Source organism: Bos indicus, chromosome 11, assembly GCF_029378745.1.
Source record: "Bos indicus isolate NIAB-ARS_2022 breed Sahiwal x Tharparkar chromosome 11, NIAB-ARS_B.indTharparkar_mat_pri_1.0, whole genome shotgun sequence".
NCBI classification, from domain to species: Eukaryota; Metazoa; Chordata; class Mammalia; order Artiodactyla; family Bovidae; genus Bos; species Bos indicus.
The window spans coordinates 1613178-1634933 of NC_091770.1; the positions used below are offsets into that span (position 1 = coordinate 1613178).

At 44.0% G+C, this 21756-nt stretch overlaps 2 protein-coding genes across 5 annotated transcripts in view; both read left to right on the forward strand.

The window, feature by feature from the left end:
- Positions 1–13936: 13936 nt before the first annotated feature.
- MTLN (mitoregulin) lies at positions 13937–14972 on the forward strand. The gene is made up of 2 exons (XM_070798180.1): positions 13937–14280; positions 14880–14972. Exon 1 carries the CDS (start codon positions 13973–13975, stop codon positions 14141–14143), a length of 171 nt encoding a protein of 56 aa, XP_070654281.1. The 5' UTR covers positions 13937–13972; the 3' UTR covers positions 14144–14280; positions 14880–14972.
- A 1790-nt stretch (positions 14973–16762) lies between these two features.
- The window catches only part of NPHP1 (nephrocystin 1), a 69155-nt gene continuing 64161 nt past the window's right edge, over positions 16763–21756 (forward strand). The window contains exon 1 of one of the 4 annotated variants that reach the window (XM_070798178.1): positions 16763–18824. In XM_070798178.1, the coding sequence (XP_070654279.1) occupies positions 18756–18824 (69 nt within the window). In that variant the 5' untranslated portion in view covers positions 16763–18755. Of the gene's footprint in view, positions 18835–21756 lie in introns of all 4 variants that reach the window. The other 3 variants (XM_019969623.2, XM_019969625.2, XM_070798179.1) reach the window with 3 other exon arrangements.

Sequence of the window (21756 nt, forward strand, 5' to 3'; positions counted from 1 at the left end):
CAGGGCCCGAAACTGGGCTCTTGTCTAACACTCGGAAATGCATTGTCCGAGGAGACGCATGTGCTGACAAAGCAAGAGATTTTATTGGGAAAGGGCACCTGGGTGGAGGGCAGTAGGGAAAGGGAACCCAGGAGGACTGCTCTGCCGCGTGGCTCGCAGTCTCGGGTTTTATGGTGATGGGATTAGTTTCTGGGTTGTCTTTAGCCAGTTATCTGACTCAGAGTCCTTCCTGGTGGTGCACACCTTGTTCAGCCAAGATGGATGCCAGAGAGGATTCTGGGAGGTGGTCTGACATGTGGTGTCCTCTTTTGAACTTTCCTGAACTCTTCCGGTTGATGGTGGCTTATTAGTCCCGTGTTCCTTACCAGGACCTCCTGTCATAAAACGCATGCAATGGTTACTATGGTGCCTGGCCAGGGTGGGCAGTTTCCGTCAGTGTGCCTCCCCTAATATAAGCTTTGCCCTTAGAATGGTGTGTGTGTGTTAGTTGCTCAGTCGTGTCCAACTCTTTGTGACCCATGGACTGTATCCCGCCAGGCTCCTCTGTCCATGGGATTCTCCAGGCAAGAATACTGGAGCGGGTTGCCATTCCCTTCTCCAGGGGATCTTCCTGACCCAGAGGTCGAACGTGGGTCTTTCTCCTGAACTGCAGGCAGATTCTTTACCAACTGGGCCACCAGGGAAGCCCAGGCCCTGAGAATTATGTGAGCTGTATCATAGGACCCAGGAGACAAAATGTGGTAGACCTCTATGGCTGATGTGGCGGGGTGGGGCGGGGGGGGGGGGGGCGGTGGAAGCAAGATAGTTAAGGGTGGTAGTATCCTGCAAGGAGTTTGATCTCTTTTGTATACAATTTTAAAAGGATGCATATACCTCTATTTTCTGATAAATGCATAAAGTATTTTCCTGAAAGGATACATCAGGAAACTGTAATCGGTTTGCCTTTGAGCACAAAACTGAAACAACAGGGAAAATAGAAACATGAAGTGAGAAGAACTTTTTTTCCTCTCATTTTACACTTTTCAGTAAGGTTTCATTTTCACTCTATTACTATCACGTGTTTGCACATCATAAACTTCACAAGGATGAGGGATGGAACTTAAGTGGCAATTTTGGATGTTTAATGAAAGAATATTTTCTGTAATGGAAAAGATTAACATTGATGATTATGTCTGAAAATGCCTGTTCCTGGCAGCATCTCTGCTAGTAGGGAGAATATACATTTGCAGGGTAAGAAGGAATTCAGTTTAGAAAGCACTGCTTTTAGAGGCCAGCTGAAACAAAGCATTCACCGTGTTACAGCCTTTTGGAGTACTAAATTGGTTTACCAGAGTGACCATAGAAGTGCCGCAGACTGGGGAGGTGAGGGACTTCAACAATAGAAATTTGTTTTCCCACTGTCCTAGAGGCTAGAACTTCAAGTTCAAGGTGTTGGCAGGTTGGTCTCTTCTGAGGCTTCTCCCTTTGGCTTGTAGATGGCCATCTTCTCCTCCTTGTGTCTTGACATGGGTTCCCGCTCTGCCCGTCCATGCCCAAATTTCCCTCTCTTATAAGAACAATGATTACTTGCAAGCTGTTGATGGAAACCACCCCACCCCACTTCCAGATATTTCCATTCAACAAATACTTACTGAAAACCTTTTATTTTTCAGACACTGTATGAGAAGCTTGGCAAATATCCACCCAAAATGATTTCATTTTAACTTAATTACCTTTGTAAAAAACAAAAACAACCCTAACTCTGAAACTTCCCTGGTGGATTAGTGGTTAAGAATCTGCCTCCAAATGCAGCAGATGTGAGTTCCACCCCAGGTTAGAGAACTAAGATCTCATATGCTGTAGGGCAACTAAGCCTGTGTGCCTCAACTAGAGAGAAGTTCATATGCCGCAAAAGATAATGTGGCAAAAAAATAAACTTCACATTTTGAGGTGCTGGGGGGTTAGCTCTTCAGTACATGAATTTGGAGTGGTGGAGGACATAATTAGGCCCATACAGATGTTGGTTACACTTCCCTGGTGGCTCAGTGGTAAAGAATTCGCCTGCCAATGCCCAAGACGTGAGTTCGATCCCTTGGTCAGGAAGACCCCGTGGAGAAGAGAATCCCAACCCACTCCTGTACTCTTACCTGGAGAATCCCATGGAAAGAGGAGCCTGGCGGGCTGCAGTCCATGGGATCACAGAGAGTTGGACACAACCAAGCGACCAAGCATGCCGGCACCCCACTTTAGAATTAAGAAAAAAGAAGCTCAGAGAGGAGAATCAAGCTGTCCTAGGTCACACAGCTTGGAAGTGTAGCACCAGGATTACAAACCCAGAGCTACGGGCATTGTGGAATTTCCACTCCACTCACTCTGCTCTGTCCAGAAAGAGCTCCTGGGGACTTTCAGTTGAGAAAATGAAAAAAGTTCATATTTTACCAAAGAAGTCTGCCTAATTCTGCCTAACAATCCCATGAGATTTGTAGAAGTATTTTGAACACTGCAAGGCAGCCAGTTAGGACACATGGTTGACAGGTGGTCATGGGTGATAGACAGGTGGTGGTGGTTTAGCTGCTAAGTCGTATCCAACTCTTTGCGACCCCAGGGACTGTAGCCCACCAGGCTTCTCTGTCCTTGGGACTTCCAGGCAAGAATACTGGAGTGGGTTGCCATTTTCTTCTCCAGGGGATCTCCCCGATCAGGGATCCAACCCACGTCTCCTGCATTGGCAGGTGGATTCTTTACTGACTGAGCCACGAGGGACGGTAAGGGGCAAACCTCAAACAGGACTCCCCTGCTGGTCCAGTGGCTGAGACTTTGCACTTCCAATGCAGGGGCTGTGTGTTCGATCCCTGGTCCTGGGAACTAATGTTCCATGTGCTATGCATCCAAAGTGAATAAATACATTGTAAAAGAACAACAACAACAAAAACCCTTCTCAAACGTATTTCTCTGGCAGCACAACCCAACTGCCATCCTGCTGTCTTTGACTCCATCCACCGCCCCCTTCTCACACGCTCTGCTCCAGCCTCGCTGGCTTCCATTCCGTTTCTCCAACACTCCTCAGGGTCTTTGCTCCAGCCACGCCTTCAGCCCAGATGGCTGGTTCCCCCGCACCCAGCTGCCCAGCTCCCTGCCCCTCCAGTGTTTGCTCAGCCCCCACCTTCTCGGGGGCCCTGACTGTCCCACTTGATTCTCCTGCCCACTCCCATCCTTCTGACCCCTCTCCTCGTCTCTTACTTTCTTGCATTGCCCTTATCACCTTCAACCCTACAATTTCTCATCTCACGTTTATTGTTTATTATCCATAGATAATGATGTACTGTCCACAAGGGTAGAAATCTTGATCTTGTCCACAGACAGTTCTCAAAGCATCTGATACAGTATCTGGAAAATAAAAGGTTTTCGGTAAGTGTGTGTTGAGTGGAAATTTCTGGAAGTAGTGTGGAATGGCTTCCATGAAGACCTTCCAATTAACCACAGAAAAGAGGATGTAGGAGGTTATTCTGTGCTTTCGGTTCCCAGAGGACACAGTTTTCTCAGGGCTCCCTGGCCCCCTCCCCCGTGCCCCGTGGGAACCCACAGCTACGTTTGGCATCTTGCCTGTGTTCTCACTGGGGGTGATGGCTTGTTTCCCCCTCCCCTGCCCCTGGCTGAAGGCTCAGGGCCAGAACTCCAATCTGAACTACCTAGGTATTCTTTGAAGCCACATGAGAGTCCAAAAATAGTTCTCAGCCTAAAGTGCTGATCTATTCCAAGTTGAAAATTTTATAAACAAAACTGAGTTATTAAAGCAAAGGATGAAATGAAGCATCACTGTGGATGATTTCACATAAAAGCTGTTTATAGTTCTATTTTGTTGGAGTCATTTCTTCTTTTGTGAAGTCTCTGCTTTTGAAAAAAGCAGTTCTCTAAGGGCTTCCCTGGTGGTCCAGCAGTTAAGACTCTGAGCTTCCACTGCGGGTGGGGCGTGGGTTTAATCTCTGGCCAGGGAACTATGATCCCACATGCCGCATGGCCACAATAAATAAATAAATTGTAAAAAAGAAAAGCAACAAAGAACAACTTCTTTATATTAAAAAAAAAAAAAGGAGTTCTCGCCTTAGTTTCTTGGTATGAGAAGTGAGCCAAATTGCCAAGTCTAGGAAGCAGTCCCCAGAAGACTGCCATCACTTCCGACATCAATCACAAATTTGGGGCGTTCCCAAGGCCACCAGTAATTTGCTGTAAAGACTCACAGAACTCATTGAAAGCTGTTATGCTCATAGCTGAGGTTTATTACAAGGAAGGATACAAATGAAAACCAGCCAAGGGCAGAGTGCATAGGACAGAGTCCATGGAATAGAGTGCTCTGCAACACAGAGCTTCCTTCCAGTCATCTGATCTGCTGGAGTCCTGGACAGTGGCCTCCTGGCTGTGACGCGTGGCAGTGAGCACAGATGACTCAAGAGTTTCCACTGGCCGACAATGGAATGATCTGAACACTAATGAGGAATACAATGCAATAGATAGAAACATATTATGTGTGTTAAAATCTCTGCGTTTCTAATGATCCTTTTAAAAGATAGCTACAGAATGCTAGGAAACTAAATCGTTATTTGGAAAACTGGTAAACAGAGGGGAAGGTGCGAGCACCTGTCTCACCTTTCTCCATTAAATGATACTCAGAGTAATTAAGAGTGAATGACAGGGACTTCCCTGGTGGTCCAGTGGTTAAGAATCTGCCTGCCGATGCAGGGGATGCAGGTTCAATCCCTGGCCCAGGAAGATTCCACATGCTGTGGAACAGCTAAGCCTGTGTGCCACAGCTGCTGAAGTTCGCGTGCCTAGAAGCCCTGCTCCACAAGAGAAGCCACCGCAACGAGAAGCCCTCGCGCCACAACTAGAGAGAGCCCACATGCAGCAACAAAGACCCACACAACCAAAAATAAATTTTTTTAAAGAGTGGCTGATGGGAAGTTTCTCTTTATTGAAGTGTTCCAGCTGAATAATGAAGAACTGTGGAATTAAAATATGACCATTTGCAATCCATGATGAGTCAATGAATTCAGGCAATGATTATCCATGACTTCTAATGTAAAGAGAGAGAGAGAAGAGATGTCTTTTGCATCCTTATAGGAGAACATACCCCTGCCTATGGCATACTCTTGCCCCAAACTGGAACCTAATATGATCAAAACTCTAGATCAAACGATCAGTTTTGAGGACTACAGGCATAGTTCGATACTGCAGGTTTGGTTCCAGACCCCTCAATAAAGTGAATATTGCAGCAAAGCAAGTCACATGAATTTTTTGGTTTCTCAGTTATGTTTATACTGTAGTCTATTAAGTGTGCAATAGCACTATTTCTTTAAAAAATGTACATACCTTCATTTTAAAATGTGATATTGCTAAAAAAAAATACCAACCATCATCTGTCAATGCAGGGTTGCCACAAACCTTCAACTTGTAAAAAATGCAATTTCTGCAAAGCAAAATAAAGCGAAATACAATAAAACACATTATGCCTGCATAAAGAACTAAGGAATGTGTTTAATGACACCAAAGGGATGTGACTAATAAAATTCTGATTTTATTAATATTTCTGTATTAATATCAGGATATTTCCATAAATCACCTGATTTCTTTAACAAATACATTGAAAAAGAAATTTGAACTGACTATATATTTAGTAATATAAAGGCATTATTAAATTTTTAGATGTGACAATGGTGTTTAGATTATTTTTCAGAGTCCTTATACCAAAATGTTGATGGATAAAGTAACAGGAGATCTGAGATTGCGTTAAACTGATCTAGGCTGATGGCAAGCAAATAGGTGTATGCTAAGCTTCCAAGGTGGCGCAGTGGTAAAGAATCCGCCTGCCGATGCAGTAGATGTGAGTTCAATCCCTGGGTCAGGAAGATCCCCTGGAGAAGAGAATACCAACCCACTCCAGTATTCTTGCCTGAAAAATGCCAGGGACAGAGGAGTCTGGTGGGTGACTGAGCAAAATATAATACATATATATACAATATAATATATATATTATTTGTTCTATGCTAACAAATATAATTTACAGAATGAGTACATATAACTCATTCTGGAAGTGAGTTTGGAAATTATATTTGGAAATACATATTTGTTAGAATATACTGAAAATTTTTTGAAAATTATATTTGTTAGAATACATTTATTACAGGAAATTAAATGTATTCACCTATCATGCAGCAGCACCTGCTGCTGCTGTTCAATCCCTAAGCTGTATCTGACTCTTTTCGACCCCATAGACTGTAGTCCACCAGGCTCCTCTGTCCATGGGATTCTCCAGGCAAGAATACTGGAGTGGGTTGCCATTTCCTCCAGGGGATCTTCTCAATCCAGGGATTGAACACGTGTCTTCTGCATTGGCAGGTGGGCTACAGAATCACCAGGGAAGCCCCATTTATGGGGGACATAGGAACAAATTACGTATAAGCATAAAAATACATATTGGAATAAGATAAAATCTGGGAAGACACTGTTACCGAAGGGCTTGTTCACATAGTTTTTGAATGGATGATAGACGGTAGTATTTGAATTCCAATGAATCCCTCTGAGAGAGGGATTGGTATCGTAATTTGATTTTAATATGTCAAATTTTAATATGTCACTTTGCTTCTGGCCATAGTTTGTTTCAGGCAGACTTCCCACTGAGAATAACTAGAAAATCCTGGCAAAAAAAATTTTTTTTTAAATCTAAGGCAGCAAGGAGCTGCAGGGAACCTCAGGGAGCCAGCATCCTGGCAAAAAGGAACCTAGAGAGTGAGCTTGAACTTGAGCTTGAACTTGGCTTGATTCTCCTTTCAAGGCATTTGCCAGTTGGCAAGTGGGGACTGACAGGCTGAGCCAAGAGCAGCAGATGAGATGCTGAGATGCTGAAGGGAGAGCTGGTGATGTGTCAGAGCTGGGAGGACAAACACTCGGGGGCTTCCCAGGTGGCGCTGGTGGTAAAGAACCCGCCTGCCAATGCAGGAGACGTAAGAGACAAGGGTTTGATCCCTGGATTGGGAAGATCGCCTGGAGCAGGGCATGGCAACCCACTCCAGTATTCTTGCCTGGAGAATCCCATGGACAGAGGGCCTGGCAGACTACAGTCCCTGGGGTCACAAAGAGTCGGACACGACTGAGGCGACTAAGAACATGTGCACCAACAAACACTCGGGTTCAGGACCAAACGAAGAACACCTCAGGCTTTCAGGATGGACCCTGAAGGTATACAGTCTATAACGAAGTATGAAGTAGAAGTAGATCCACCTTTATAAGGACTGAAGCCTACCTTCTAATTCACTCAGTCCCTAATGGGACACAGTTATGTTAGTCTCTAGTAAGTCAAAGATGAATGTCGTAAGGTCTAGGGAAAATATCAAAAGTAAAAGAATGCATAATTAATGAACTAATAAAGACAGAAAAGGGAATAATAAGTTCTGCCCTGGAAGCAAGATAAATTCTCTCTGGATTACGATATTGTCCAAAGATTCAAATTATCAAGAATTTCTTTTAGGGAATTCCCTGGTGGTGCAGGGGTTAGGACTCAGTGCTTTCATTGCCAGGAGTCCTGGTTCAATCCCTAGTAGGGAACTATGATCCTGTAAGCTGTGTGGTACTGCCAGAACAAGACAAAAGACAAGTCACAGATCCAAGAAACTATGAACACAAGATGGATCAATACAAACAAAAACTCACTTAAAAACCGCACATCAAATTACCAAAACTTAAAGGAGAAAATGCTAAAACTGGCCAGAAGAAAGGTATAAATTCATGCTACCATGAAAGACACAAAAGCAAAGCTTATGATTGACTTCTCAGCCCGAAGAAAAGGTAATGATACCTTCAAAGCAACAAAGAAAAATAACCGATAACCTAGAATTCTATACCCTGAAAATTATCCTTCCAAAGCAAAAGTGAAATAAGGATAATTAGGCAAATTACAATGGAGAAATTTCTTTAGCAGCAGACTTGCTACAGAATATATTAAGTGGATTTTTTAGGTAGAAGGAAAATAATTCTACATGGAAGCACAGAGACACGAGGAGGTATGAAGAGCAATAAAAAGCAACTTATTCACCCAATAAACATGTGGGTGAATCTTAATGATTATTGGCTGTGTAAAACAACAATAATAACTGTTTGTAGGATTAAAATATATACAGAGAATTTACATAAAAGTAACCAGGACTATGAACAAAGCTAGTGGAGGTGATGGAATTCCAGCTGAGCTATTTCAAACCTGAAAGATGATGCTGTGAAAATGCTGCACTCAATATGCCAGCAAATTCGGAAAACTCAGCAGTGGCCACAGGACTGGAAAAGGTCAGTTTTCATTCCAATCCCAAAGAAAGGCAATGCCAAAGAATGCTCAAACTACTGCACAATTGCAGTCATCTCACACGCTAGTAAAATGCTCAAAATTCTCCAAGCCAGGCTTCAGCAATATGTGAACCGTGAACTTCCAGATGTTCAAGGTGGATTTAGAAAAGGCAGAGGAACCAGAGATCAAATTGCCAATATCCACTGGATCATGGAAAAAGCAAGAGAGTTCCAGAAAAATATCTATTTCTGCTTTAATGACTATGCCAAAGCCTTTGACTGTGTGGATCACAATAAACTGTGGAAAATTCTGAAAGAGATGGGAATGCCAGACCACCTGACCTGCCTCTTGAGAAACTTACATACAGTCAGGAAGCAACAGAACTGGACATGGAACAACAGACTGGTTCCAAATAGGAAAAGGAGTACTTCAAGGCTGTATATTGTCACCCTGCTTATTTAATTTATATGCAGAGTACATCATGAGAAATGCTGGGCTGGAAGAAGCACAAGCTGGAATCAAGATTGCCGGGAGAAATATCAATAACCTCAGATATGCAGATGACACCACCCTTATGGCAGAAAGTGAAGAGGAACTAAAAATCCTCTTGATGAAAGTGAAAGAGGAGAGCGGAAAAAAAAGCTCAACATTCAGAAAACTAAGATCATGGCATCTGGTCCCATCACTTCATGGGAAATAGATGGGGAAACAGTGGAAACAGTGTCAGACTTTATTTTTTTGGGCTCCAAAATCACTGCAGATGGTGATTGCAGCCATGAAATTAAAAGACGCTTACTCCTTGGAAGGAAAGTTATGACCAACCTAGACAGCACATTCAAAAGCAGAGACATTACTTTGCCAACAAAGGTCTGTCTAGTCAAGGCTATGGTTTTTCCAGTGGTCATGTATGGACTGTGAAGAAAGCTGAGCACCAAAGAATTGATGCTTTTGAACTGTGGTATTGAAGAAGACTCTTGAGAGTCCCTTGGACTGCAAAGAGATCCAACCAGTCTATTCTAAAGGAGATCAGTCCTTGGTGTTCTTTAGAAGGACTGATGCTAAAGCTGAAACTCCAATACTTTGGCCATCTCATGTGAAGAGTTGACTCATTGGAAAAGACTCTGATGCTGGGAGGGATTGGGGGCAGGAGGAGAAGGGGACGACAGAGGATGAGATTGCTGGATGGCATCACCGACTCAATGGACAAGAGTTTGGGTGAACTCCGGGAGTTGGTGGTGGACAGGGAGGCCTGGCGTGCTGCAATTCATGGGGTCGCAAAGTGTCGGACATGACTGAGCGACTGAACTGAACTGAACTGAACTGAACCAGGGCACAAAGCGACCCAGTTATAAAGTGGGGAAATGACACTTCTCCAAAGAAGACATACTAGGGACAAGTAAACACATGAAAAGATATTCAACATCACTCATCATTAGGAAAAAGCAATTTGAAAATCACAGTGACACACCACTTCACATGGGGCTTCCCTGGTGGCTCTGTTGATAAAGAATCTGCCTGCAGCGCAGGAGCACGGCAGCTACATTCCATGGGGTCGGAAGAGTCAGGCATAACTTAGCAACTAAACCACTACTTCACATGAGAATGTTTGTGATAAAACAAAATTTAAAAAAATAGCAAAGAACAAAGTTGGAGGACTCACACTTCTGATTACTAAACTTACTACAAAACCACAGTAATGAAACAGTGTGGTGCTGGCATAAGAACAGACACATAGATCAATGGAATAGAATAGACGGCCTAGAAATAAACCCTAACATATACCATCAATTGATTTTCAGCAAGGATGGCAAGGCCATTCAATGGGGAAAAGACAAGTCTCCTCAACAGATGATGTTGGGACAACTGAACATCCACATGAATGAGGTTGAAACTTTACCTTATACAATATACAAAAAGTAACTCGAAAATGAATCAAAGACCTGAATGTAAGAGCTAAAACTATACAATTCTTAGAGGAAAACACAGGGAAATACTTTCATGACATGGGATTTGCAATGATTTCTTGGTATGATGCCGAACGCACAGGTAACGACAAAAAGAGTTGTAGAGGAAACCAATTCTATTTGCATACATACATTAAATGAACTTACAACAAATGTAAGTCTAATACTGTAAATGGCAATATCTTTTGCTTGGCAAGCACTTTGAAATGCAAACTCAACAGTGGTAGTTAATGTATCATTCAAAAGACACTCTTGTAATCCTTTAACTCATTACACTTGACTATTCAGCCTGTAAATCCCCAGTAATCATCACCTCAAAGCCAGTTGACCATTATCAAGTCTACTAAAATGCCCCACTGAAACAATGTACCCAGGAGAAAAATACAAAATCTCAAGTCAGGGGCACACTAGCTTTTTAAAAGGGATTTAAATCTTATACCTCTGAACTCCTTCCCATCAGCTCTATTCATCCTTCTGGCCCGAGTTACCTCCTGCTAAAACAAGAGGATTTGGGGACTTCCCTAGTGGTCCAGTGGCTAAGACTCTGCATTCCCAATGCAGGGAGCCTGGTCAGGGAACTAAACCCCACATGCTGTAACTGAGATTCCGCATGCCTCAATGAAGACCAAGGATCCCACGTGCCACACTAAAACCCTGCACGGCCAAATAAAAAAAAATAAATATTTTTTAAAATGAAAATAAAACAAGGGCAATTTTCTATGGTTTCTGCCAGGTCTATGTGTCTAAGGTTCTCCCATATTCAAGGCTCCCGTGTACATGATCTGGCTTATTTTTAACCCAAGGGCCACTTAGGGATGAGACATGGATTCCACGTGAAGTTCAAATTGCAATATCAGCAGTGGTTCAAGTACAGCACGTCAGGCTGCCAAAACTGGCTTTTAAACATGCCTCAGAGCTATTGAACGATACCAAACTCCTCATTTTACAACTGAGAAAACGAAGATTCAGGGAAATTAAGTTTTTTCTTTGGATTATCCTACTTATCTATTCCACTTAAGATTTAGTTCGGTCACCCACAAATAAGCCTCTTGTAACCACTCCCCGCCTGTCACTCAACACCAAATGTTTACTGAGTGTCTGCTACTGTGCAAACCTCAGAGGCTAAAAAATCCACTGGCAATGACAGAGACCCAGGTTTGATCCCTGGGTCAGGAAGATCTCCTGGAGAAGAGAATGACTACCCACTCCAGTATACTTGCCTGAAGAATCCCATGGATGGAGGAGCCTGGCGGGCTACAGCCTATGGGTCACACAGAGTCAGACATGAATGAGCAACTAACACCATGTACCAGCCATTATTGTAGGCACTTGGGACTCATCAATATACAACTGAAACAAACAAACAAAACAAAAAGAAAATCCACCCTCAAGTAGCTTACATAGAAGCAGGGGAGCTGGAGATAAACAGTTTTTGTATTCGATAAGTATTGGGTTGGCCAAAATGTTTGTTTGGATTTTTGGGAACATATTATGGAAACCCTGGATGAATTTTTTTGCCAGCCCAATAAATTCTACAGCATGTGGAGGGTGGTAAGGATGGAGTAGGGGAACAAAGCAGGAAAACAGAGAGCAGAAGTACCAGAGAGCGGGGATTTGTTGGGCTTGTGACTTTTAAATAGGTCCCACTGAGAAAGTGGCAGTTGACAAAACCTAAAGGCGGTGAAGGAGTCAGTCCTGAAGGTGTCTAGGGGGAAAGTATACCAAGCAGGAAGACTGCACCTGGAAACGTTCTCAGGCAGCACCCTGCCTAGTGAGCTCAGTAAACAATGAGCATACGTCTGCTTGAATTACGGTTTTCTCAGACCCTTGCACTGCAAGGAGATCAAAGCAGTCAATCAGAAAGGAAATCAACCCTGAATACCCATTGGAAGGACTGATGCTGGAGCTGCAGTTCCAATACTTTGGCCACCTGATGTGAAGAGCTGACTCACAGGAAAAGACCCTGATGCTGGGAAAGACTGAGGGCAGGAGAAGGGGACGGCAGAAGACGAGATGGTTACTGACTGACTCGGTGGACTTGAGTTTGAGCAAGCTCTGGCAAACAGGGGAGGACACCGGAGTGCTGCGGTCCACGGGGTCCCAGAGCGTCGGACACAACCAGCGACTCAACAACAAAGCCGCCTATGTGATTAGCGTGACTGAAGAACCAGGTTTTGAATTTTTTAAAACAATTTAGGGACTTCCCTGGTGGTCCAGGGGCTAAGATTCCAAACTCCCAGGGCAGGGAACCCAAGTCTGATACCTGGTCAGGGAACTAGATCGCACACGCTGCAATTAAGAGCTCAAATGCCACACCTAAAACCTCACAGGTGAAAGTGAAAGTCACTCAGTGGTGTCTGACTCTTTGCAACCCATGGACTATACGGTCCACGTAATTCTCCAGGCCAGAGACCCTGCCAATGCAGAGCAGGGCCTCCTGCATTGCAGGCGGATTCTTTACCAGCTGAGCTACCAGGAAAGGCCAAAGGCTCCCATGCCACACCTGAAAAGATCCTGTGTGCTGCAACCCAGACCTGCTGCAGCCAAATAAAATACATCTATAAAAACAACTTAATGAATTTTAATATAAAAACCAATATTCAACTCAGTCATTGCAGAAATTTTTACACGTCTTTGGAACAATGTGGGTATATGAATCTAACTTTTCAACTAACTTCTACAAATTCTAGAAACTGATCAAATATCTGCACTAAAAATTTACTGTTCAAATTGAGATGTTCGGTTAATTATAACATCTACACCAGATTTCATAGACTTTCAATATAAAAAAGAATTTAAAAACTTCATAATAACTTCTCTATGTAAACTAAAGGAGAAGGCAATGGCAACCCACTCCAGTACTCTTGCCTGGAAAATCCCATGCACGGAAGAGCCTGGTAGGCTGCAGTCCATGGGGTCGCTAAGAGTCAGACACCACTGAGCGACTTCACTTTCACTTTCCACTTTTATGCATTGGAGAAGGAAATGGCAACCCACTCCAGTGTTCTTGCCTGGAGAATCCCAGGGACGGGGGAGCCTGGTGGTCTGCGGTCTATGGGGTTGCACAGAGTCGGACACGACTGAAGCGACGCAGCAACAAATGTAAACTAAATAAAATACATTATTAACAACAATTTCATCTGTTTGCATTTTTAATAAGTTACCAGAAAATTTAAAAAAAAATTTTTTTCAGAAAATTTAAAGTCACATACTTGGTTCACATTCTACTGCTTCGAGAAAATATAAAGAGGTTGAACTGCCCATGGGGTTAGAAAGAGGCACCACTGAAGTTAGTTAATAATGCAAGGAAATATCTGATGAACGCCAAACAACATTTGCAGTAAGGGCTCTGAGAAGGGAAAGATGGGGATGTAAGAGAGCCAACCAAGTCTTCAACCGGTGGTGGTGGTTTAGTCGCTACGTCTCTGTCTGACTCTTGCGACTCCATGGACTGTAGCCCACCAGGCTCCTCTGTCAGTGGGCTTTCCCAGGCAAAAATACTGGAGTGGGTTGCCATTTCTTCCTCCAGGGGATCTTGCCGACCCCGGGATCGAACTCGGGTCTCTTGCATTGCAGGCGTATTCTCTACCAATCCGCGAGATTCAAGAGATGCACCGCAGGATGTGCCCCGCCCCTGAACGCGTTGGGTCTTTTGACCCCGCCGCCCCGCCGTAGCCGCGCTGCACGCCCCGGGTTCGCGATGGCGGATGTGTCCGAGAGGACACTGCAGTTGTCTGTACTGGTGGCATTCGCCTCCGGAGTGCTCGTGGGCTGGCAGGCAAACCGGCTGCGGCGGCGCTACCTGGACTGGAGGAAGAAGAGGCTGCAAGATAAGCTAGCGGCGACGCAGAAGAAGCTGGATCTGGCCTGAGATCCCCGCCCTGTTGGTCCCCGCCGACTCCCGCGCGACCACCTCGAGGGCATCTACCCTGTCCCGTGCGGGGCCTCGGCCATAGCTAGGCCCGTCTCACGCCCTGCGCCCGCAGTGCCAGGCTTGTCTTGGAGTTGGTGAGCAGTATTTATAGCAGCGCTTTAAGGGGAGATTTTGGGGATAGACCAATATCTTGCGGCAAGAGGGTTTCAAGGGCCCCAGAAAGAGGAGAAAGTTCTATTTTCCGTGGTAACGCACACTTTCGTTCCATAGTTCAGTTCCCTGCGCGTGTTTAACGGGACTGCCTTAACCACGTGCAAAGTCATTGCACCTTGACAACATTAAGCTTCAAAATGGAAAACACTCGAAAGAATAGAAAGAAAGAAGACGGACCGTAGAGGTGTTCTTACCATCCTTTTCTCTCCCTGATCAGTTTATATTTAAAAATATCTTTGATAGCATCATAGTACATCTTTGCATTCATGCTTTGTCATCTCCAGTCTAAATTCTTAGCTTTTTGGCAGGCTGGGAAAGTGGAAAGAACAGTGGCTTGTAAGTCAGGAGCTTTGAACCTAGTCTTGGCTTTTTCATTAGAGCTCTGCAAACTTTCAGGGTCTCAGTTTTCTTATCTGTAACACCAGATCTTGTTGGTCATGGTTTAACTAAACAGTAAAAATAATTGGAAGTTATCCATTACGTATTTCTAATTTTTATTTTTCTTTTATGTTTCCAACAGCTCACTGAAGATGGATATGGAGAACTGGAGAGAAATAATTCTCCTTGCACTTTATGAATCAATTTTATTTTTAAAATAAAAAATGTAAACGTATTTGAACCTTTTATTAAAAGGGAAAGGAGTATCAGTATCCTTGCATAAAGAGAGCTGGAGCCTCAAAACTGATAATTACTGTTTTTGATCATATACCTTGTTTTCTAAGGAATCTGTGCTAGTTCGTTGGTACAACTGCAAAGCAAAGTTGGTCTAGGAACCATTACCAGTCCCTTTGCTCAGCAGATTTGCTGGAGCCATTCTGGAAACCAAACAACTGTGTAAAAATACCTGAGGTAAGGGAATATATGTAAGACCTTTACGCTTCTGAGGGTGACAGCATACTCCAAGCACAAAGTATAAATTTTTATTGACAGAAATTTCTTTTGTATCGTTAACAGAACATACATGTAAAGGAGAAAACTCATTGAATAGAGCTTAGTGATAAATCCCAAATACAGTTGACCCTTGAACAACATGGGTTTGAATTGCAGAGATCCACTTACATGTAGATTTCTTTTTCAATAAATCTACATGTAAGTGAACCACTATCCATGGTTGGTTGAGTCCATGCATGTGGAAACATGGACAGCAATGATCAACTATGCCACTTGAGCATCCTTAGATTTTGGTATCCGTGGCAGCTCCTGGAACCAGTCCTCCAATGGTACCAAGGGCCAGCTGTGTCTAAAAATCAGGAGTGAGTGACCAGGTCCCTGTGTGCCAAGTCACTTCAGTCGTGTCTGACTCTTTGGGACCCCATGGACTGCAGGCCACCAGGCTCCTCCATCCATGGGATTTTCCAGGCAAGAGTACTGGAGTGGGGTGCCATTGCCTTCTCCGTGTTAGCCACTAGTTCTTCACTATGAGTGTCTCTCAAGCTGTTAAATTCTTTTTCATCTTTTTAAAAGTGAGCTCAGATCATTGGTGTAGGGGGAAGAGTTTGGGAATTGCATTTATAGGAATGACCCCCACATGGGGAAATGTTATTACAAACCTCCATAAGAGATGTAAAATGTAAAATTTTAACAGTTTCAGAGACTCGTAGTGGACTAGTTCTCCACTACAAGCCTCTCCCAAAGCTGTTAAATTCTTTTTCAGTAGCTCCTATGAGGAAGCCATACAAGGTCGATGTTCACTGTAACACTCTGATGGAAGAAAATCATGAGTTTTATGAAGTAGATTGTTCTCAGGAGAAACAGTGGCTGTGGTTTGCTTTGGTTTTGGCTGCTTCACTTCAGAACTGTCTCGTCTTACGTTACTCTTGGTTTTCATAAGGGCATTAAGTGATGACAATGGAGAAGCAATGACTAGCATTAAAGTGACTGCTGAGGGTTACAAGTAAAACAATGTAAGTTAAAAAAGAACATAGCTGAGTAATCGCATTCCTTACAGCATGGTGAATACTGAAGTGGTATTTCTCAAACTTGAATATGTGCATAAAGCCATGGAGTATTATTACAGTACACATTCTGATCTTGTAGTTCTGGGCTGAGGCCTGAGAAGAGGCATTTCTAACAGACTTACAGGTGGTGATGATGCCAATCCGAGACTCATAGGAAATGTTTGTCACTCTGAATAGGGTACAAAAGTGTATAAAATCTGTCATCTTTCCAGTGGAGGTAAACAAGAGTAATAAACTTTTTTTCATCCTTCCTCATTCCCCATACAGGTACACGTATATAAGCTGTTTATTTGTTTATTTTTACCAACATAGAACTGTACCATCTCAAAGGACCTGGCTTTTCAAGAGCCTTGTAGATGTAAGTGGAGAAGGTGATGGCACCCTACTCCAGTACTCTTGCCTGGAAAAATCCCATGGATGGAGGAGCCTGGTAGGCTGCAGTCCATGGGGTCGCTAAGAGTCGGACATGACTGAGCGACTTCACTTTCCACTTTCATGCATTGGAGAAGGAAATGGCAACCCACTCCAGTGTTCTTGCCTGGAGAATCCCAGGGACGGGGGAGCCTGGTGGGCTGCTGTCTCGAGTCGCACAGAGTCGGACACGACTGAAGCGACTTAGCAGAAGCAGAAATGACTGTAATTTTTCATTTTAAATATGGAGCTCCCTATAAAATAGAAAGTTGTCCTAATTTATTTAGAGACATATACGTAAAATAAATAAGGATTTCCTAAATGACAGATTGTTTTTAGTGCAGTTTTTTTTCTTTCTTACCTCTTAAAAGATCATTAGAAGTACTGATTTGTCAGTCCATCTGAAAATACTTTATAACACTACCTCAGTTGTTGGATTTTTAATGGAAAAACTGGCTATTTAAGTGAATTTTAAGTATCAGGAGCCATCATGAAGAAGTTAATTCAAAATAAAGACAGGAGCTATAAATAAAGCAGAGCAACAGTAGGATAGTTGAGTCTACTAGAGTATGCCATACAATGAAATGTCAGAGAGCAATGAGGGAACAACCTACATGATGATACAGATGCATTGCACAAACAGGTTAAGTGAAAGAAGCCTGACAAGATGCCAGGACGCTGTGTGAATCCGTTATTTGTTCAAAAGGAAGACAAATTTTTACAGTTAGAAGTTGGGGTAGAGTTTACTTTTAGTGTAGGAGTGGAGGTGGGCGAGGACTAGAGAAAAAGGGAACACTATTAGGATGTTGGATACCATCAGTATCCAAATCTGGTTGATGTTACATGGAGCTGTGTTCAACGTGAAAATTAGGTGGTTCTTATCACTTTTCTGTTGAAGAAAGAATGCAAATAGCATGGCTCTTGGCCTGTGGGATTAACTTGTAAACCTGTATCAATGTGGTTCATCTTTTAAAAAGTGAGCTTCTGTGTAGTGGGAAGAGTTTGGGAATTGGATTTATAGGAATGAGTCCCACTTGGGGAAATGTTATTACAACCTCCCTGAGAGATGTAAAATGCAGCGCATAATCACGGTTTATAGACTTCCTGTAGAATGAACATCCCTAGACCATAGAACTCAGGATGCAAAAACTGCAATTAAGTGATACTCCAGCAATATACCAAATAGCAAAGAATTAAATACTGCCTTTGTGAAGTGAGAGTATGCAGCAGCACGTATCCCGTATAAGCCATGTAACAAAACTATCTGTACTGTTCATTTAAGACATTAAGAAGCTTCAAGTACCCTGGTAGCTCAGACAGCAAAGAGTCCGCTTGCAATGCAGGAGACCTGGGTTTGATCCCTGGGTGGGTAAGATCTGGAGAAGGGAATGGCAACTCACTCCAGTATTCTTGCTTAGAGAATTCCATGGACAGAGGAGCCATGGGATCGCAAGAGTCCGACGCGACTGACTAAGCGACTAACACAAGATTAGCAAAACTGGTGCGTGCAGGCTCAGTCGCTTCAGTCGTGTCCGACTCTTTCCGATCCTATGGACTGTAGCCCGCCAGGCTCCTCCATGGGATTCTCTAGGAAAGAATACTGGAGTGGGTTGCCGTACCCTCGTCCAGGAGATCTTCCCCACCCTGCTGGCTTCCGCATTGCTGGCGTGTTCTTTACCGCTGAGCCACTGGGGACTCCGAGCAACCCTGCAGGAATGTGGTAATACTGAGTATTATGGGACTTGTAGTTTCGGACGCAGCGGCACATTCTCCCGCACCTCCACCCCAATCCTTTGGGACGGGCTATGAAAAAGTGACTTGCTGGGCAGTGAACCTGAGCAGCGAGCTCCGGCCCTGCAGGTTGAAGGAGCCGCTTCAACAGAGGACCAACGCCACACTCTTCCAGAATCAGCTTCCCAGCGGGCTGCAGGGCGCCGAGGCGGACGCGTAGTGATGGCGTCACGTCCCGGTGCAGCCGCCATGGTTTCCCTGGCGACTGGTGTACTCTTCGCGCCTAGGCGACGGAGATGCTGGCGAGGCGGCAGCGCGACCCACTCCAGTCCTTGCAGCGCCGCAATCAGGAGCTGAAGCAACAGGTACCGTCTGGTGAGATACCTGGGCTCTGGCGGAGGGCGAGCTCTGGGGCGCACCCTAACTCTGAGAGTCAACCCCAACGCAACCTTTCCAAGTTGTAACCGCCCCCACCCGCAACGTCCCGGGACCAAACCCTGATTCTACCCCCTCACGCTCCCAAACCAACCCCGGGGAGGCTAGAAAATGGGGTGCTCGACTAAGTGCTGTCCTCCTCTCCCTCCACCCCACCTAACAGCTCCATCTGCAACCTAACAACTCTTCTATCCTATCTCACCTCCAAATCTAAACGAATAATAACATTCCAACCATCTCTGCATTCAACATCACTTTCCTCCATTCTCCATGCTTCCTTTCCTTTATCTCTCATTCAGTGGAGGCTCTTGAGTGTTTTTACTTCCCATGAAGCCAAGCCAAATATGCATCAAGGAATAATATATAAGAAAAATAATTCAGTTCAGTTCAGTCGCTCAGTTGTGCCCGACTCTTTGCGACCCCATGAATCGCAGCATGCCAGGCCTCCCTGTCCATCACCAACTCCGGGAGTTCACTCAGACTCACGGCCATCGAGTCAGTGATGCAATCCAGCCATCTCATCCTCTGTCGTCCCCTTCTCCTCTTGACCCCAATCCCTCCCAACATCAGAGTCTTTTCCAATGAGTCAGCTCTTCGCATGAGGTGGCCAAAGTACTGGAGTTTCAGCTTTAGCATTATTCCTTCCAAAGAAATCCCAGGGCTGATCACCTTCAGAATGGACTGGTTGGATCTCCTTGCAGTCCGAGGGACTCTCAAGAGTCTTCTGCAACACCACAGTTCAAAAGCATCAATTCTTCGGCGCTCAGCTTTCTTCATAGTCCAACTCTCACATCCATACATGACCACTGGAAAAACCATAGCCTTGACTAGACGGACCTTTGTTGGCAAAGTAGTGTCTCTGCTTTTGAATATGCTATCTAGGTTGGTCATAACTTTCCTTCCAAGGAGTAAGCGTCTTTTAATTTCATGGCTGCAATCACCATCTGCAGTGATTTTGGAGCCCCCCAAAAGAAAGCCTGACACTGTTTCCACTGTTTCCCCATCTATTTCCCATGAAGTGATGGGACCAGATGCCATGATCTTCGTTTTCTGAATGTTGAGTTTTAAGCCAACTTTTTCACTCTCGTCTTTCACTTTCATCAGGAGGCTTTTTAGTTCCTCTTCACTTTCTGCCATAAGGGTGGTGTCATCTGCATACCTGAGGTTATTGATATTTCTCCTGGCAATCTTGATTCAAGCTTGTGCTTCTTCCAGCCCAGCATTTCTCATGATGTACTCTGCATATAAGTTAAATAAGCAGGGTGACAATATACAGCCTTGATGTACTCCTTTTCCTATTTGGAACCAGTCTGTTGTTCCATGTCCAGTTCTAACTGTTGCTTCCTGACCTGAATATAGGTTTCTCAAGAGGCAGGTCAAGTGTCTGGTATTCCCATCTCTTTCAGAATTTTCCACAGTTTGTTGTGATCCACACAGTCAAAGGCTTTGGCATAGTCAATAAAGCAGAAATAGATGTTTTTCTGGAACTCTCTTGCTTTTTCCATGATCCAGCAGATGTTGGCAATTTGATCTCTGGTTCCTCTGCCTTTTCTAAAACCAGCTTGAACATCTGGAAGTTCACGGTTCACATATTGCTGAAGCCTGGCTTGGAGAATTTTGAGCATTACTTTACTAGCGTGTGAGATGAGTGCAGTTGTGCGGTAGTTTGAGCATTCTTTGGCATTGCCTTTCTTTGGGATTGGAATGAAAACTGACCTTTTCCAGTCCTGTGGCCACTGCTGAGTTTTCCAAATTTGCTGGCATATTGAGTACAGCCCTTCACAGCATCATCTTCCAGGATTTGAAATAGCTCAATTGGAATTCCATCACCTCCACTAGCTTTGTTTGTAGTGACGCTTTCTAAGGCCCACTTGACTTCACATTCCAGGATGTCTGGCTCTAGGTAAGTGATCACACCATCGTGATTATCTTGGTCGTGAAGATCAAAGCCTTCCTCAGTGATCAATGCAAAGAAATAGAGGAAAACAACAGAATGGGAACGACTAGAGATCTCTTCAAGAAAATTAGAGATACCAAGGGAACATTTCATGCAAAGATGGGCTCAATAAAGGACAGAAATAGTATGGACCTAACAGAAGCAGAAGATATTAAGAAGAGGTGGCAGGAATACACAGAAGAAAAATATTAAGACCTGACAAATGAGCAAAGGACATGAACTGAAGAAGAAATACTGGTCACATAAACATGAGAAAAGTTGACTTCTAAGATAAGCAATTGCAAAGGAAATAAGATACCACAAACACTTAAAAAATCTTGATGCTCAGTACTGGGGAGGCTGTGATGAAACAGGCACTTTTACTGCCCCAGGGTATAAGGCACAGCATTTCTGGAAAGCACCTTGACAAGATGTAGAAGATATTTATGCTCCTAGGCTGTGTAATTGCATTTCCAGGAGGAAGCACAAGCTGGAATCAAGATTTCTGGGAGAAATATCCATAATCTCAGATATGCAGATGACACCACCCTTATGGCAGACAGTGAAGAACTAAAGAGCCTCTTGATGAAAGTGAAAGACGAGAGCGAAAAAGTTGGCTTAAAGCTCAACATTCAGAAAACTAAGATCATGGCATCCGGTCCCATCACTTGATGGCAGATAGATGGGGAAACAGTGGAAACAGTGGCTGACTTTATTTTTCTGGGCTCCAAAATCACTGCAGATGGTGACTGCAAGCCATGAAATTAAAAGACGCCTACTCCTTGGAAGGAAAGTTATGACCAACCTGCTGCTGCTGCTGCTAAGTCGATTCAGTCGTGTCCGACTCTGTGCGACCCCATAGACGGCAGCCCATCAGGCTCCCCCGTCCCTGGGATTCTCCAGGCAAGAACACTGACCAACCTAGA

What these genes read in the sequence shown, in the direction of transcription:
- MTLN (XM_070798180.1), top strand. Translation starts at nt 13,973, where the DNA reads ATGGCGGATGTGTCCGAGAGGACACTGCAGTTGTCTGTACTGGTGGCA.